Source organism: Juglans microcarpa x Juglans regia, chromosome 3S (genome assembly GCF_004785595.1).
Source record: "Juglans microcarpa x Juglans regia isolate MS1-56 chromosome 3S, Jm3101_v1.0, whole genome shotgun sequence".
In the NCBI taxonomy this organism is placed as follows: domain Eukaryota; kingdom Viridiplantae; phylum Streptophyta; class Magnoliopsida; order Fagales; family Juglandaceae; genus Juglans; species Juglans microcarpa x Juglans regia.
Genome location: NC_054599.1, coordinates 16,478,362 through 16,495,430, shown reverse-complemented (window position 1 = coordinate 16,495,430; position 17,069 = coordinate 16,478,362). Strand labels below are relative to the sequence as shown.

General features: G+C 35.5%; 1 protein-coding gene, 1 long non-coding RNA gene and 1 pseudogene across 2 annotated transcripts; 1 reads left to right on the top strand and 2 right to left on the bottom strand.

Annotated features, from left to right (window-relative positions):
* Nucleotides 1–84: 84 nt before the first annotated feature.
* LOC121258618 lies at nt 85–2,983 on the bottom strand (annotated as a pseudogene).
* A 4,774-nt stretch (nt 2,984–7,757) lies between these two features.
* Nucleotides 7,758–16,356, bottom strand: LOC121258615 (RNA-binding protein 28-like). The gene is made up of 19 exons (XM_041160168.1): nt 16,118–16,356; nt 14,859–15,023; nt 14,448–14,508; nt 13,944–13,980; nt 13,464–13,594; nt 13,242–13,328; nt 13,021–13,099; nt 12,794–12,927; nt 12,470–12,609; nt 11,987–12,037; nt 11,825–11,907; nt 11,684–11,738; nt 11,419–11,533; nt 10,115–10,676; nt 9,818–10,031; nt 9,603–9,673; nt 8,964–9,132; nt 8,732–8,861; nt 7,758–8,489 (listed from the first exon to the last, which is right to left on the bottom strand). Exons 2-19 carry the CDS (start codon nt 14,967–14,969, stop codon nt 7,783–7,785), a joined length of 2,937 nt encoding a protein of 978 aa, XP_041016102.1. The 5' UTR covers nt 14,970–15,023; nt 16,118–16,356; the 3' UTR covers nt 7,758–7,782.
* On the top strand, nt 15,395–15,629 carry LOC121258628. The gene is made up of 2 exons (XR_005939443.1): nt 15,395–15,441; nt 15,483–15,629. It is a non-coding gene; the product is annotated as an uncharacterized LOC121258628 (long non-coding RNA).
* Nucleotides 16,357–17,069: the final 713 nt, after the last annotated feature.

The following is a 17,069-nucleotide window of genomic DNA, read 5'->3' as shown; positions in this document are numbered from 1 at the left end:
TCCATTGATTCAACGTCCGAACATTATCCAGAGAAAACTCCACAATTGGGTGATGTTCAGGACAAAAAGTATCTATAAGTAACCAAAAAATTGTATCAAATTAGAATATAATGGGATCAAATCGTTCTAGTAAACAACCTCAAAAGCATACAACGTTAGTTCAATTTTACAGAGGTACAACACCCACAAAATGACAGTCAGTTATAATATAAAAGGAAGAAATATTTCTGGTCTAATGGACTTGCCACCGATCATAATATCATAAGAGAGAACAAGGGGTAGTAACTTATTAACAAAATATGTTACCAGGGTTGTTGTTAAGAACCCTCAGGGCCACAAGTGCATGTTGATGCTCAGCAAACTCAACAAAAGCAACTCCATGTGAGTGATGTTTGGTATCGACCTTTCCTTTCTTTATGTCCTCCAAGAACTTTATCTGCATGTGCAATATCAAAGACGAGAAAATTTTCGTGAACATATATGCAAAAAGTTATATATATACGCTAAGAACTCCAAAGTTGTCACAGGAGTAGCTAACCTGTTTAATCACTGGTTTTTGCTTCGTAGCTCGTGAGGTAACTGCATCAATGCAAAGCTTCTTAAGACCATTTTCAGTCATTGACTTTGGTAAATTGTATATAACAAGTCTAGTCCTCGAAACATGAAAATTTGGGGATTCAAGCTTAGTCATCTTTTTGCTCTCCAACCTGCAGTAGACCCAAAAGAAAAGATTAAAAAAACCTGTTGAGAAGGAATGCAGAGTTTTACAAATGCAACACATATCTCAGCATTTGATTTTTCAAAAGCTTTATCAACATCTTGTTGCCAGCCATAAAAATTACATGACCACTAATGTCACTTTCTGAGGAATTCTCAAGGGTCTTCTCCAAAGAGTCACTTACTTCTTTTTTAACTTAAAATTGAATAAATAAGCATAAAAATTAGAGAAAGTGCAAAATGCAAAACTCAGATAATTTCTTTTTTATTCGATACTCTAGAACACACATGTATGCCACAATGACGAACAAGACCATCATCCAAACTTCATATATAATTGCGAAATATTTGTGCACCATGCACAGCCACAGGTAAGAACTGCTTCTCATCTTGCATTCACCACATGAAAGATCCAGTTCATCATTTAGAAGAATAAGCTGCATTGTTTATGAAATCTTACATTTGGCGTTTAGACATATCACTATCTGAAACCCCTTCCGCAGCTGGAGTTCCTTCAAGAATAAAACCTTCCTATTAAAATATTCAAAAACGAAGAAGAAGAAAGTCAATCAAATTTGAGACAAATCCTAAAAATATAACACTGCAGATGTGCAAACACAAAATAAACTAGGAATTACAATGAACCGAGGAAGACGGAATTAGCTAAACCAACCTTTGTCAGGTAGAGATTGCGTGGGTCATGAACCTCATTTTTGGCCTTCTCCAATTCCTTATCATGAGCTGATTTTTTATCCAATGCCTTCAAAACAGTCAATTGCCTACCCTTTAGACAAATCGCCATACCAGATCCAACATTTGCAGCAGTAACTGCAGCACTAGCTGCTTGTCGTTTTAAACTTGAGAAAACATATTCCTCTTGGACGCCTACCACAAGCACGTGGAGATCAAAATAGACTCCAGTAGCAAATGAACTTCATAAGCATGCTGAGTTTTAAAAAAAAATGCATACTTGGTGACTTGATGGAGCGCTGGTACAAAGGATTGCACTTCCCCAAATCCAGAAAACCGATGTTTAACCTCTTCATTATTGAGATCAAAAGGAAGGTTATTGATAAATATTGTTCTCTGTAAATCTTCTCCTCCTTCTGTCTGTTTCGGTCTTGCTAGAGCTTCCTGGCTTAGTAACACCTGATACTTCTGCAGACTTAGCAGATAAATTATTTGGTGCACCAATGGTGTCAACTAAATTCAGCTCCTCATTTCTCTTGGGCAGCATCGAAACATCAACCTGAGAGGGAAGAGTTAATTTGGTAGAGGATGTAATCAAATTTTTCAGAACCTTTCTTGCAATGTCTGTTTCCTCATTAAAATCAACTTCAGTAGGAATGTATTCTTTCTCTGTTGTATTGAAGTCATCTGACACACTATCATTGCTATGAGGGTGCTTGGATTTTTGGTTAGTATCCTCGACCTCACCCTCCAAATCCACACTGCTATTGTCACCTTCATCGTCTCTTCCATCTTGTTTTCCTGTGAAATCTATGGCTATGCTTCATTAAGATGTACAGTTATGATCTTCTAATTCAATTAATTAAGAAACTCAAGATAAATGATTCACACCAAAAAGGATGTAGACAGCATATATGGTTTTCTAAAAGTATATAGAATGCAGCTTATTTCCCATACTATCTGGCATTACAAAGCCAAAAAAAAGTTTCCATTTTGTACAAGGGTGATCCCCACCCAACCCCCCACACACACAAAAAAAAAAATCATTGCCCATACACAGAAACATCATAACATTAAAACTTTAAAACATGCCTAAATAATTGCTTCAAACTGTAACTAGCTAGGATTACCAACCTCATATTAATATCAAATTTAAATGGCCCAGAAAATCAACAAGTGCGCGCGCGCGTCTCACATTGGAATCCCACCAAATACCTAGCTACAGCACATTGACCCACCCAACATAACAACCCCCTCAATTCTCCAATCAGGGAAAAAAATATTAACTATCTTTTAATATTCTTATTACTATTCCATATGTTTGACTAATACTTATAAAAAAAAATATTCTTATATATATATATATATATTGATGAGTAATATTCTTATAATTATGCATAAAAGGAGAAGGATTTAACTCTACTTAAAACAGACCAAGAACTTAAAGTAACACAAAGCTATTAACTGTAAAGAGAGCAGAATTTTAATTACCATCTTCTGAAGCAAGAACAGCATCAGCACCACTGTTATATACTCTCTTCGGAATGGCCCAATCAACTGCTATAGGTCTTTTCATAAACCTTAAATCAGCTCTATAATAGAGTCAAAATGATTGGTCCTATGTAAAATGTGTGAAATCATCATTTATTTTAAAAGTTTAAACTGATAGAAAGAGGTAAATTTTATTTTATATCTTAACACTACTCCTCACTTGTACACTAGACTTCCCTTCAATGAGTAGGTCCAACAAGTGGAATATTTAATTAAATGAGATAAAGTGTAGAGTCAGGATTCAAACTCAAGACCTTTGCTCTGATACTATGTGAAATCATCATTTATTTCAAAAAGTTAAACTGATGGAAAGCGATAGATTTTATTTTATATCTTAACAAAACGAAAGAGGGCTGCTTTTTTTCAAAAAGAATTTCTTTTTGAAAACTCGGTCCGTCTTTTATGACCCTCACTATCAACAGTCCAGGTGGGGGAGGGGGGAGCCATGCCCACAAAACTCAAAAGCCCCAAGCTTCTTGACCTTTTTTCTTTCCTAGTTTTCACTGCTTACAAATTTAAAAGGTCAATATTTTTACCATCGTTACGAGATTCCTTTAACAATGTGTTAGAGGTATAAAAATACAAAGAAATTTGCTGGTAGATTTTTTGCATGTGTGAGAATTACACGCATTGAACCATGTGTACGCCGTTAATTCCGCGACCACAAAAGAACCTTATTAATGGCACGAGAATCTGTGATGGCTTATACATTTTTTTATTTTTTCCTGATAAGAAGGCTTGGACAAATTGATCATATTCAACTTGTTGATTATTAAATATTTTTGCTTGCAAAAAATATTAAGTCGCGGAACTATTAAACATGCTATTAGCTGGAACATCATCAACTTTGTAACATATATTATATCACACACAGTTATCTATGGAGGAAACTTTTAATGCAAGAAAATGTCATAAATTGGCACTAAAACCAACATGGAATTTCTAATATTTTAAATCATATAATATTACTTTTAATTTATCACATCACCAGCAAGTATAAAAGAAAAGACAAAGCAAAATAGAAAGTAGTGTTACTGGAAAGAACATGACATTATTTTCCACAAGTGCATATAAGTTTCCGTGGGGGGAAAGCATGAAATTGGAGTATTTTCATTCCTTTTCGGTTCCTTGTGCAAGTCGATTCATCCAACCATCCATCCATCCCCCGTGTTAAATCTTAAATATGTTTTATATCTCCTTATACTTTAAAGTGTCTATCGCCCGATGAACAGTAATAAACAGTAACTTATTTTACGTTTCCTTCCTCCGCTCGCGTCCCTCTCTACCTCACAGCAAAATCACTACTTTCCCTTACGTCCCTCTCTGCAAATTCACTACAAATTCACCACACAAATCACAAAATTACCAAACAAATTTCCACACAAATCACAAAATCTCCAAACAAATCACAAATCACAAATTAACAGATCCGTGAAGAGAGAAGGCAAGAGCTGGGGCTTCGGCTGGAGGAAAGGAGGAAGAGGAGGGGTCGTCGACGAAGGATGAGGCTGTTGGTGGTGGTGCGATGGCGTAAGGGTGGCCAACGGCGGCGCTACGAGGAGAAACCCGTGCGTCGAGACCCATTTCGGGTTGGTCACGTGCGGCTGAGGGAGGACCTGCCAAGGGGCTTCGACGGTGGGGTTTGCTCTCCGGCATGAGAGGAAGCCGGTGAGGTGGTCGGTTACGCCGCAGGGTGGCACACGACGGCGTTGGGCTGCTTGAGGGAGGAGATCGGGTGAGAGAGAGAGGGAAGACGCACGGAGAAGGGAGGAGCTGCCAAGGGACTTCGACGGTGGGGTTTGCTTGCCTGCGTAAGGGGAAGCCAGTGACGTTGTCGGTGACACCGCACGGTGGCGCACGGCTGCTTGACGGAGGAGATCGCGTGAGAGAGAGGGAGGACGTGGCTGAGCGGAAGGAGAGAGAGGGAGAAAGAGAAACTGAAAGGGAAAAGGAAATTTTTGGGATTTAAATCCAACCCTTCATCATAAATCTTCAAATTTGATCAAATGGTAAAAATTTAAATACTAATTAAATTAATTTAAAATAGATAATTAATATATAAATATCATATCATAAATAAATTATCAAATTTAATTTATAAAATATTAAAGTTTTTGAGATTTAAATCCAATCATTCATCATAAGTCTTTAAATTTAATCTAATAATCAAAATTTAAATAGTGATTTAAATTAATTTAAAATAGATAATTAACATATAAATATCATATCATAAATAAATTATTAAATTTAATTTATAAAGTATTAATCTTTCATCATTAGATAAATGATGAACAATAATGAATAGTGATTACTGTTCACGTTAAAAGCAAGTAATGAACAATGATTACTATTCAAGAATCACTGTTTACGTTAAAAACCAAAAGTAATGAACAGTGATTGAAAAAATTAAGATTTGGAACTTTAAATCTCAACCCTTCATCTTTAATCTCCAGATTTGATCCAACAATACAGGTTAAAACATAAAAAATAAACAAACTTAAAATAGATAATTAAAATATAAATTCAACTTTAATTTATAAAATACTAATCTTTTATCATTAAATAAAAAATAGAGTTTTATTAAATATTTTTAAGAGAATAAAATCATATAAATAATTAGAGTTTTAAAATAGCTATAACATGAACAGTAATAAACAGTGATTACTGTTCACATTAAAAGCAACAGTATTGAACAGTGATTACTGTTCATGTTAAAACTTAATTTAAATATGATAATATTTTTAATTAACTAAAGAGAACTGCTACAGCTAACGAAAAAGTAGCCCGAAAATATGTCCTGAATGTGTATTTCACTTTTTTATTTTTCTTTTCTTTTCTTTCATGTACTTTTTTAATCATCATAAACAGTTTTAAAAAAAATAAAAAATTCACAACATCATTAAAAAATACTTCCTTAATCACTAGGTAAAAAAAAAAATTAGGCAAACATCCCTTAGACGTTACCCTACTGCTAGTAGGGGTGGGCAGCGGGGCCCCGCACCCCGCTGACCCGCCCCGTTTGCCCCGCCCCCGCCCATGCGGGGTGGGGGTTTCGGCCCGCTCAAGCGGGGTACGGGGGCCCCAGCCCGCACCCCAAGGAAGCTGCGGAGGCAGGGGACGGAGGGGGCGAAGCCCCGCTCCGCTTTTCCCCCGTCCCGCTTTATATATATATATATATATATATAAATTAAAATTATATAATATATATATATATAAAAAAAACCCATAAGTAAAGTGAAACAGTGCCGTTTTGTCATGGACAAAACAATGCCATTTCACTTAGGGACTTGGTAAGCCTTAACTAAAAGTGAAACAGCGCCATTTCACTTTTAGTTAAGGTTCCCCCCCTCCCCGCGTCTGTTTCCCTTCCCATTCCAAACCTTCTCGAACTTTCCTCTCTCACTCTCTCTGAGTCTCTCGCGCTCTCTCACTTCTCAGTCTCGCAGTACCAATCTCTCTCTCATTCGAATCTCTGTCTCGCACAAGTCCACGACTGCACGAGCAGCACCACCGCCGCCACTTCTCCGTCTCCGTCTCTCACTTCAAATTCACCGCCACTCAAAGGTAAGAAATCCGAAACCCATTCTTTTTTTTTAAGTTTTGGATTGGAGATTGAAGGAAGGTTAGGTTGAATCGGAGATGGAGGATGAGAAAATTGTGAATTTGTGTGCTGTGGATAAATTTGTGCATATTTTTTATTCGTGTTTGTTTGTACTTTGTCTGTTTGTTTGTTTTTTTTTTTTTTTGTAGATTGAAACCCTAAATCAATTTAAGATTCCAATCCGAAACCTATTCTTGAATTGAAACCCCTAAATTGAGTTAGGGGTTTCAATTGAAACCCCTTAATTTTCAATTTAGGGGTTTCAATTGATTTATTTATATTCATTTCAATTTTATCAGTATTAATTTTAGTATTGATTGTTGTAGCAACATATGAGACGACTCAGACGATATCTACCTCCACTGTAATGTGAATATGTGCTCAAGCCTCAAAAGAGTTAAAAGACTACCCATCCAGCCGCCCCAAATGTCACAGTCAAAGACCCAAACAACTCGCCTTTTTTTTTTAGATTATTAATTTCTTAGAATATTGAATTTTGAATCAAATGTATGTATTATGTATTTGATTTGTAATTTTGTAATATTGATACAATGTCCCTTGGACACTTTTTTCTTTGTAATTTTGTAATTGTTTAGACTTTCCATTTTATTTTTGTAATAGCTTAGTTATTATTATTATTTATTAGTTTATTAGATAGTAGACTTGTAGTCTATAGTAGTACTTCATTAATTTTAATTATATAAAATTGTGTATGTATATATTATTTTCATTCATGATTCATGTAACTTTTTTTTTTAAAAACTCAAGAAAAATTTCTATTTTTATGGGCCCAAAATTTCTGGGCCATTTTGGGCCCATTTCAACGGTTTCTGGGCGGCCCAGAATCCACTTCTGGGCCTTTGGCCCAGTAGGGTGCGGCACGAGGGGGGGGGGCGCGGACAGAGGACTCCCTCCACCCGCACTCTAGGGGCGGGGGGCGGATTACCAAATTGACCCCCCACCCATGCGGGGGCGGGGGGCGGGGTGGGGGCTACCCCGTCCCAAAGGGGGCGGGTAGCATCCCTAACTGCTAGTGCTTAAATATGTTTATATGTCATTCACCGTCAATACAACAGATCGCAAGATCCCACAACTCAAAGTTCGCCTAGTTTGTCAAGATTTCAACAGAAGACAAAATTCAGTGCAATTGTGCAATTGCATCAAAATTTGTATATGGAAATACCTCCACATCACAGACTTCTGCAAAACCTGCTGGTGGACAGTCATGATTGGAACCATTTTCTAAGCTGTCTGGAACCTTGCTTTTCACCATCAGTTTTCTCATCACTCTGCCGTGTGAACTTGGATCTGTATTGCTCAATCAGCATGTCAAGCTTATCTGCAACGTCTTGCCCCACGGGGTCTTTTCTCTTTTTCGGCCTTTTTCCTCCTTTCAAATCTCTCTCTTCCTTCGGGTGTTCTCTTTGGTCTCGCAGCTTCCTCATTTTTTGTTGTACATCAGCATCCATGGAAGTTTTTAATTTGCTGGCATCACTGGCTATCATTTTGCCCCCGAGTGATCTTCCATTATCAAGATTCCAGCCATCTGGGTGATTCTTTGACTTCCATTTGGAGCCTTCTGGTTTTCCTTTAGGATAAACATCTTTCCCCTTAGCACCAGCCAGATTGCTTTCTTGCTTCTTACTAGCTCTGTGCCCTTCAGCCGCTGCTTGGTCAAGTGTGCTATTCTGAACTATCTCGGATAAAGAATCCTTCACCAATCCATCGTCACCTATGGACTTCCTTTTTTTGGACTTCTTTATGTCTGGCTGTGCAACTGGCGTGCGAGTCTCACGACTCTTCTGCACATCTTTCCGGTCATTGTGGGCACCGTGCTGATTAGCCTGTAGCTTAGCTTTCCATTGATTCAACGTTCGAACATTATCAAGAGAAAACTGTACAATTGGGCGATGTTCAGGACCAAAAGTATCTATGAGTAACCAAAAAATTGTATCAAATTAGAATATAATGGGATCAACTCATTCTAGTAAACAACCTCAAAAGCATACAACGTTAGTTCAATTTTACAGAGGTACACCACCCACAAAATGACAGTCAGTCATAATATAAAAAGAATAAATATTTCTAATGTAATGGGCTTGCCACTGATCATAATAATGATAATATCATAGGAGAGAACAAGAGGTAGTAACTTATAACAAAATATGTTACCAGGGTGGTTGTTAAGAACCCTCAGGGCCACAAGGGCATGTTGATGCTCGGCAAACTCAACAAAAGCAACTCCACGTGAGTGATGTTTGGTATCGACCTTTCCTTTCTTTATGTCCTCCAAGAACTTTATCTGCATGTGCAATATCAAAGACAAGAAAATTTTCATGAACATATATGTACAAAGTTATATATATACGCTAAAAACCCCAAAGTTGTTACGGGTGTAGCTAACCTGTTTAATCGCTGGTTTTTGCTTCGTAGCTCTTGAGGTAACTGCATCAATGCAAAGCTTCTTAAGTCCTTTTTCAGTCATTGACTTTGGTAAATTGTATATAACAAGTCTAGTCCTTGAAACATGAAAATTTGGGGATTCAAGCTTAGTCATCTTTTTGCTTTCCAACCTGCAGTAGACCCAAAAGAAAAGATTAAAAAAACCTGTTGAGAAGGAATGCAGAATTTTACAAATGCTACACATATCTCAGCATTTGATTTTTCAAAAGCTTTATCAACATCTTGTTGCCAGCCATAAAAATTACAAGACCACTAATGTCACTTTCTGAAGAATTCTCAAGGGTCTTCTCCAGAGAGTCACTTATTTCTTTTTTACTTAAAATTGAATAAATAAGCATAAAAATTAGAGAAAGTGCAAAATGCAAAACTCAAATAATTTCTTTTTTATTCGATGTTCTAGAACGCACATGTATGCCACAATCACGAACAAGAGCATCATCCAAACTTCATATATAATTGGAAAATATTTGTGCACCATGCACAGCCACAGGTAAGAACTGCTTCTCATCTTGCATTCACCACATTAAAGATCCAGTTCATCATTGAGAAGAATAAGCTGCATCATTTATGAAATACTTACATTTGGCGTTTAGACATATCACTAGCTGAAACCCCTTCCGCAGCTGGAGTTCCTTCAAGAATAAGGCCTTCCTGTTAAAATATTAAACAAAAAAAAAAAGAAGAAAGTCAATCAAATTTGAGACAAATCCTAAAAAAATAACACTGCAGATGTGCAAACACAAAATAAACTAAGAATTACAATGAACCGGGGAAGACGGAATTAGCTAAACCAACCTTTGCCAGGTAAAGATTGCGTGGGTCATGAACCTCATTTTTGGCCTTCTCCAATTCCTTATCATGAGCTGATTTTTTATCCAATGCCTTCAAAACAGTCAATTGCCTACCCTTTATACAAATCCCCAGACCAGATCCAACATTTGCAGCAGTAACTGCAGCACTAGCTGCTTCTGTCATTTTAAACTTGAGAAAACCTGTTCCTCTTGGACGCCTACCACAAGCACATGGAGATCAAAACAGACTCCAGTAGCAAATGAAGTACATAAGCATGCTGAGTTTTAAAAAAATACATACTTGGTTACTTGATGGAGCACTGGTACAAAAGATTGCACTTCCCCAAATCCAGAAAACCGCTGTTTAACCTCTTCATTATTGAGATCAAAAGGAAGGTTATTGATAAATATTGTTCTCTGTAAATCATCTTCTCCTTCTGTCTGTTTCAGTCTTGATGGCTCGACTTTGCTGGAGCTTTCTAGCTTAGTAACACCTGACACTTTTGCAGACTCAGCAGATAAATTATTTGGTGCACCAATGGCAGATAAATTATTTGGTGCACCAATGGTGTCAACAAAATACAGCTCCTCATTTCTCTTGGGCAGCATCGAAACATCAACCTGAGAGGGAAGAGTTACTTTGGTAGAGGATGTAATCAAAATTTTCAGAACCTTTCTTGCAATGTTTGTTTCCTCATTAAAATCAACTTCAGGAGGAATGTTTCCTTTCTCTGTTGTATTGAAGTCATCTGACGCACTATCATTGCTATGAGGGGGCTTGGATTTTTGGTCAATATCCTCGACATCGCACTCCAAATCCACACTGCTATTGTCACCTTCATTGTCTGTTCCATCTTGTTTTCCTGTGAAATCTATGGCTATGCTTCATTAAGATGTAGAGTTATGATCTTCTAATTCAATTACTTAAGAAATTAAAGAAAAATGATTCACCCCAAAAAGGATGTAGACGGAATATATGGTTTTCTAAAAGTATATAGAATGTAGCTTATTTCACATACTATATATCTACATTACAAAGCTTATCAAAGTGTCTAAAATATGAATCCAAAAAGTTTCCATTTTGTACAAAAGTGAAACCCCCCCCCCCCCAAAAAAAAAAAAAAAAGTCATTGCCCGTACACAGAAACATCATCAAATTAAAACTTTAAAACATGCCTAAATAATTGCTTCAAACCGTATCTGGCTAGGATTACCAACCTCCTATTAATATCAAATTTAAATAGCCCAGAAAATAAGCTAGTGCATGTGTCTGCGTGTGTATCTCACATTGGAATCCCACCAAATGCCTAGCTACAGCACATTGGCCCACCCAACATTACAATGAAATTCTCCAATCAAGGAAAAAAATATTAACTATCTTTTAATATTCTTATTACTATTCCATATGTTTGACTAATACTAACAAAAATATATATTCTTATATATATATTTTGATGAGTAATATTCTTTTTTTTTTTATAAGTACATGAGTAATATTCTTATAATTATGCATAAAAGGAGAAGGATTTAACTCTCCTTAATACAGACCAAGAATTGAAAGTAACACAAAGCTATCAACCGTAAAGAGAGCAGAATTTTAATTACCATCTTCTGAAGCAAGAACAGCATCAGCACCACTGTTATATACTTTCTTCGGAATGGCCCAATCAACAGCTATAGGTCTTTTCATAAACTTTTGCCCATTGAAGTTTTGAATAGCCTAAAAAAAGAAAGAAAAAATGGTAAAATATACAAATCAAAGATTCCCAAGGGTTCACTACTCATTATATATATATATATATATAAAGATTCCCAAGGGTTCACTACTCATTATATATATATATATATATATATATATATAACCCCACACCTTTTCTGCATCCTGTTTGCATGTGAATTTGACAAACGCAAATCCTTTGGACAATCTGCACAGGGAAAAAATGGTATTAAGAGAAAAGAATGATTTTTCATCAATAGATGAACTAACTTTGGATGATATTGAGGTGTATACCCTGTATCAGGATTATGTGGGATAAATACATCCCAAACAAACCCCACCGGCGAAAGCATATCTTTTATCTCATCCACTTTGGCCTACATTGAGGTTTAGAGACTTGGTTGTCAAGATCCTCATAACAGGGGAAGAAAAGATGAAAATTTAATTAGATCAAACCTTAAAAGGAAGATTTCTAACGATAAGTTTCCATTTCCGAGTCTTGGAACCCTAGCAATAAACCAACAGGATATTAGAATTCCCCTGCAATAGACAGTTAGATACAAAGAATAAAAGTAAACTGACAATAATGGTATCAATGAGAACAATGCCATCAAGACATGCTGGACTCATCCTATTAACATCTATATGAACCATGGCTGAAAAGAGATAACTAATGATGATAAATGACATCAACTAGAACAGAAATTTCTTATTTTAAAGTCAAAAACTTTATTTGTACTAATAGAAAAATAGGCAAAGCCCAATTACACAGAACGTACACAAGAGGGAATATCTAGTTAGGAAGAAGAAATAGATACATCAAAGCCTAAAATATAAATGAATTGAATTACTTTAATCGGTTAGCAGAATGCCAAAAGTTTCATTTGGATAATCTAAGCAATATCAAAACTGTAATCACCCATCTTGCGTATGTTTTACCTCCCCACCCAGTTGACGTGCCCAGACAATTCCCCCTTTTATCTGTTTTTGGTGCATCATTGCAACTGAAGCATGTGCTGACTTAACACTAGTATAAAGTACAGCCGAAGCATCCATTTTGCATCCATCTTGAACGAGACCTGGAGAAATGCCACGTGTTTTGGTCAATTCTACATCCGAAACAGAACGCATTCAATACTCAATTAATATATCCCGACTCTCCCACTTATTAAAAAAATATATATCCTGACCCTCCCACTTATAAAAAATATATATCCTGACCCTCCCTTCCCTATGCTAGATAGGGAAAAAAATTACCCATACCATGCTGGTCAAGATCTTCTTTAGGAAGAGGATACGTTACAGAACAAACAGAGCCAATCTCCTTGGCTTGTTTATGAACCGCTTCTGCCATATCAGCCTCAAGAAGACCCCCAAATATGACAGTCCTAGCAACCCTTCATGACACAAAAAATATAGTATATCATGGAAAAGGTTTTTGAACAAGGTAAGGGGAAAAATTAGCCAAGATAGGGAACAAGATCGAGTACCTTTGCTTTTCTGAACTAGCCCCTTTATCTGCAGGAGCACTAGAAATTGTAGTTTTTGTTCTAGCTTCCACAGGTTTCTCTGCATTTTTGTTCAAAAGCATCAATTATAGATATCAGATTAAATGATAGTAAAAGAATTAAATGATTATTAATTATAACACCGAAATTATATGCCTAAAATGTTAACCAAAAAATTAGATAAATGAAAACAAGGACATAACCTTTGGTAAATGAAGCAGGCTTTTCCACCACAGCAGCACTACCATCCTCGTCATTCTTCAACTTGGCAATTTCATCTGATTGAACCACTGATTTAAGAATAAAAAATATAGAAGAAAATTGTTAGCAATAATGTGTACGTTTTGCATTCATTTGAGTTAGGCAGATTAAGGAACAAGAGCATGATATGTTTAAAATCCGAATCTAAAGCGGGTCACATCAACCTTGATCTGACTTTGATCTTCTTTGTTCAAGGGAAGCACGACGCTTAGCAGGCTTGACTGCAATTTTCCGACCTCCAACTGATGAACCATTCTTCAGCTCAATAGCACGGTTCGCATCTTCTGCAACAGCACTGCAAATAAATGTATAATACATGCTAAAGGTAAAAGTTTCAAGGCTTAAGTAAAATGTAAATAATTAAAAAATGCTTCAAATAAATGAAAAAATGCAGGCAAACATAATATTAAAATTTCTGCATGACAGCACATCAAGTTCTTGCATAAAAAGACATCGAGCCCGCATATAAGCTTGCCACAACTAACTTCTCAATGTAGAAAAAAACAATAAGGGAATGTCATAAAACTTATTAATCCCTTCTTATTTTTAATTCAAAACATATCTAGCAATTCAAAATATTTTTAATTCAAAAAGAAAGTGGTAAATTGAAACTTAATGGGGATGAACCACGCAGTTTAACTTACAATTGAATGAAACCAAAACCACGGTGCTCAGTTGACCCTGCAAAAATTGGGGGAAAACGATTAGCATATTTACCAATGTTTGGTTAAAATTATTACTAAATCCAACCAAATGACCAACATAATACCCATAAGCAAATAAACCACAAGATGGAAGAATAAAAGGACTGGCACATCAATCTCATTTGAAAATATAGCACAAATGACCTCTAAAATTCAATTCAAATTCCTTAGTCACCTGACAAAAATAACTTCAACAATAAATCACCAACCTACTTAGACTACAAGCTAACAGCATTCTCACAATAGGTGGTACCAAAGTTATTATTCTAGTTAAAATATCAACATTCTGATATATCTATTTAAATGATAAATAACCAATTAATCAGATGCCAACGTGTATTGCAGTTTTTTTTTTAAATAAGAAAAATTTTATTTCCAACAGTCTGATTTACACTCCCAATATGATAATGCCCACTACTGCTCGGAGGGAAATCTCTTTCTTACCCTTCCTCATAACCATGAAGCACCGTCTGATCGGTCCAACATCACTGAATGTTTCTTCAAGCTGAAATTAAAGAAGTAGCAGAAACAGACACGTTTTACTCAATTACGCAGCACAGAATTGAATAAACGATGGTAGTTAGAAAAACATAACAATTCCTATTTAGCTTCTTCGAGTTGTCCCCTTTTTATATGCCAAAATCACTCAACAAACCCGGTCAGAAAGTAATAATACAACCAAGGAGTTCGAGATTAAGAGCGCCATAGGCGATTGGTCTAGTTTGAGTTCTGACAATGGCTCTCAGAAAAACTATAGATTTCAAATAGTAGCGTAGAAGATAAAGGGGAACCCATTTAGAACGGCGTATCCTAGTTTTGTTGTGAACAAATAAAGTGTGAGATATGAGCGAATACCTGAGAATTCGTGAAAGAGTAGGGCAGGTTGGAGACGAACAGGGTGGAAGGGCAGTGTTCACTTTCGGCTCTGGTTTCGCCTCCCTCTTCCGTTTTCTTCCTCTTTCCCATCCCTCTTTGTTTGGTGGAGACAGAATGCGAAAACCTGCTTCTTTTTCAACGTCACTACGTACAAGTACGTGGGGTTTTCAGGATTCAGGGATTCAGAACTAGGGGTTTAGGGCACGATTGGGCTGTCAAGATCTGGGCCAGAGGATCAGGCTATTTTATTCGGGCTTTTACTGTTCTCTTTGGTTTATAATTTTTTGGGTAAATTTAAAATTACACCCCTTAGAAACCCTTCGTTCTTGCAAAAAACTCTCGGCATATTCCATGACCATAATATGTTAGCTGCAATCATCACCTATAAGTTATAACATGCATATTTCTCATTTGTATTGATAGTAGGGGTGTAACCGGTCCGGTCCAGTTTTAGATAATTTAGGACCGAACCGGTATGTACCGATTACCCCCCTAAACCGGTACTTCCGATTTTACCATAAAAAAACTGCTCCCATGTAAAAAATCTGCTGCCATAAAAAATGTGCTATAAAAAAATCTGCTATAACAAAAAAACTGCTATAGAAAAATCTGCTATAAAAATATAAAATCTGATATATTAAAAAAAAAAAAAAACTGTAACAACAAAATAAACCTTATATCAGAAGCTCATTAAAGTTTTTACAATATGCAGTTATGCACATATTGATACCAGTTCACAAAAAATACACACAAAAAAAAAAAGGATCAAGCAAAACTGACTTTTTTTATAAGTGCTCAATGGACACCAAATAAATTGATATATAGGAATCTCAAGTACATGAATTGCAACGACAAGCCAAAAGGGCAAAGTACCCTGCCTCTCGTTACATAGCACAAGAGAAAAAGCTTATGGGTTCCTTATATCAATACACACAAAATAAAGATTAATAGAGAAAGAAAAATAACCAATGCAATAACAGAAAATTCAAATAGAGAATACACACAATGCAAGAAAGATCATAAAGAATACACTCAGAATACACACATAAATAAATTCAAATAGAGAATACACACAATGCAAGAAAACATATATATATATATATATATATATGTTCAATTAGCAATGAAATGAAAACCCTAAATGAAATGAATCAATTAGCAATGAATTAAAACATTGTAATGATTCTTGAAGTAAATGTAAGATTTTGAAATTAAAAAGCATATATATGTTCACATACCGATTAGCTCGCCGAGAGAGGGGAAAACAATATATGTGATTCTGTAGCCTCGGGAACAACTAGAAGTGGAGGAGAACAGAACGGACCAACAGTTTCGACGGCGAGGGGCAGTTGACGGCGTGAGAGAGGGGCTGAGCGTGAGAGACGGCTGCGGGGACTCGGACTCGAGAGGCAGAGCAGAGATGGTCGAGCGGGGAGGGGAGGAAATGTAACCGTGACATATATAGCCCTATTAAACGACGCCGTTTGGCCTGGGCTAAAATTTACTCTATATGCATAATATATATAATATATAGTATAGTATATATTATATATATATATATAGTGATATTAATATATAGTATATATAGTATACTATAGTATCTATTATAATACTAACTATATATTATACTATTATAGTGATACTATCATAATAATACTGTATACTATACTAATACTAATACTAATACTAATACTAAGTTATAGTGATTTAGTATAACTATAGTCTATATTAGACTATTAGTATTAGTTATATGTTAGTATAGTTATATAATATATTGGACTGTATAATAGTATCAATATTAGACTATTGGTATAGCTATATATTAGTATTAGTTATAGTGATTTAGTATAACTATTAGTATTAGTTATAGCTATATAAGATATTAGACTATATAATAGTATTAATATTAAACTATTAGTATAGCTATATATTAGTATCAACTATAACTATAGTCTATATTAGATTATTAGTATTAGTTTTATATTAGTATAGCTATATACTATATTGGACTATATAATAGTATCAATATTAGACTATTAGTATATCTATATATTAGTATTAGTTATAGTGATTTAATATAACTGTATTAGTATAAATATAACTATAGTCTATATCAGACTATTAGTATTGGTTATATATTAGTATTAATTATATAGTTATTATATTGGACTATGTAATAGTATCAATATT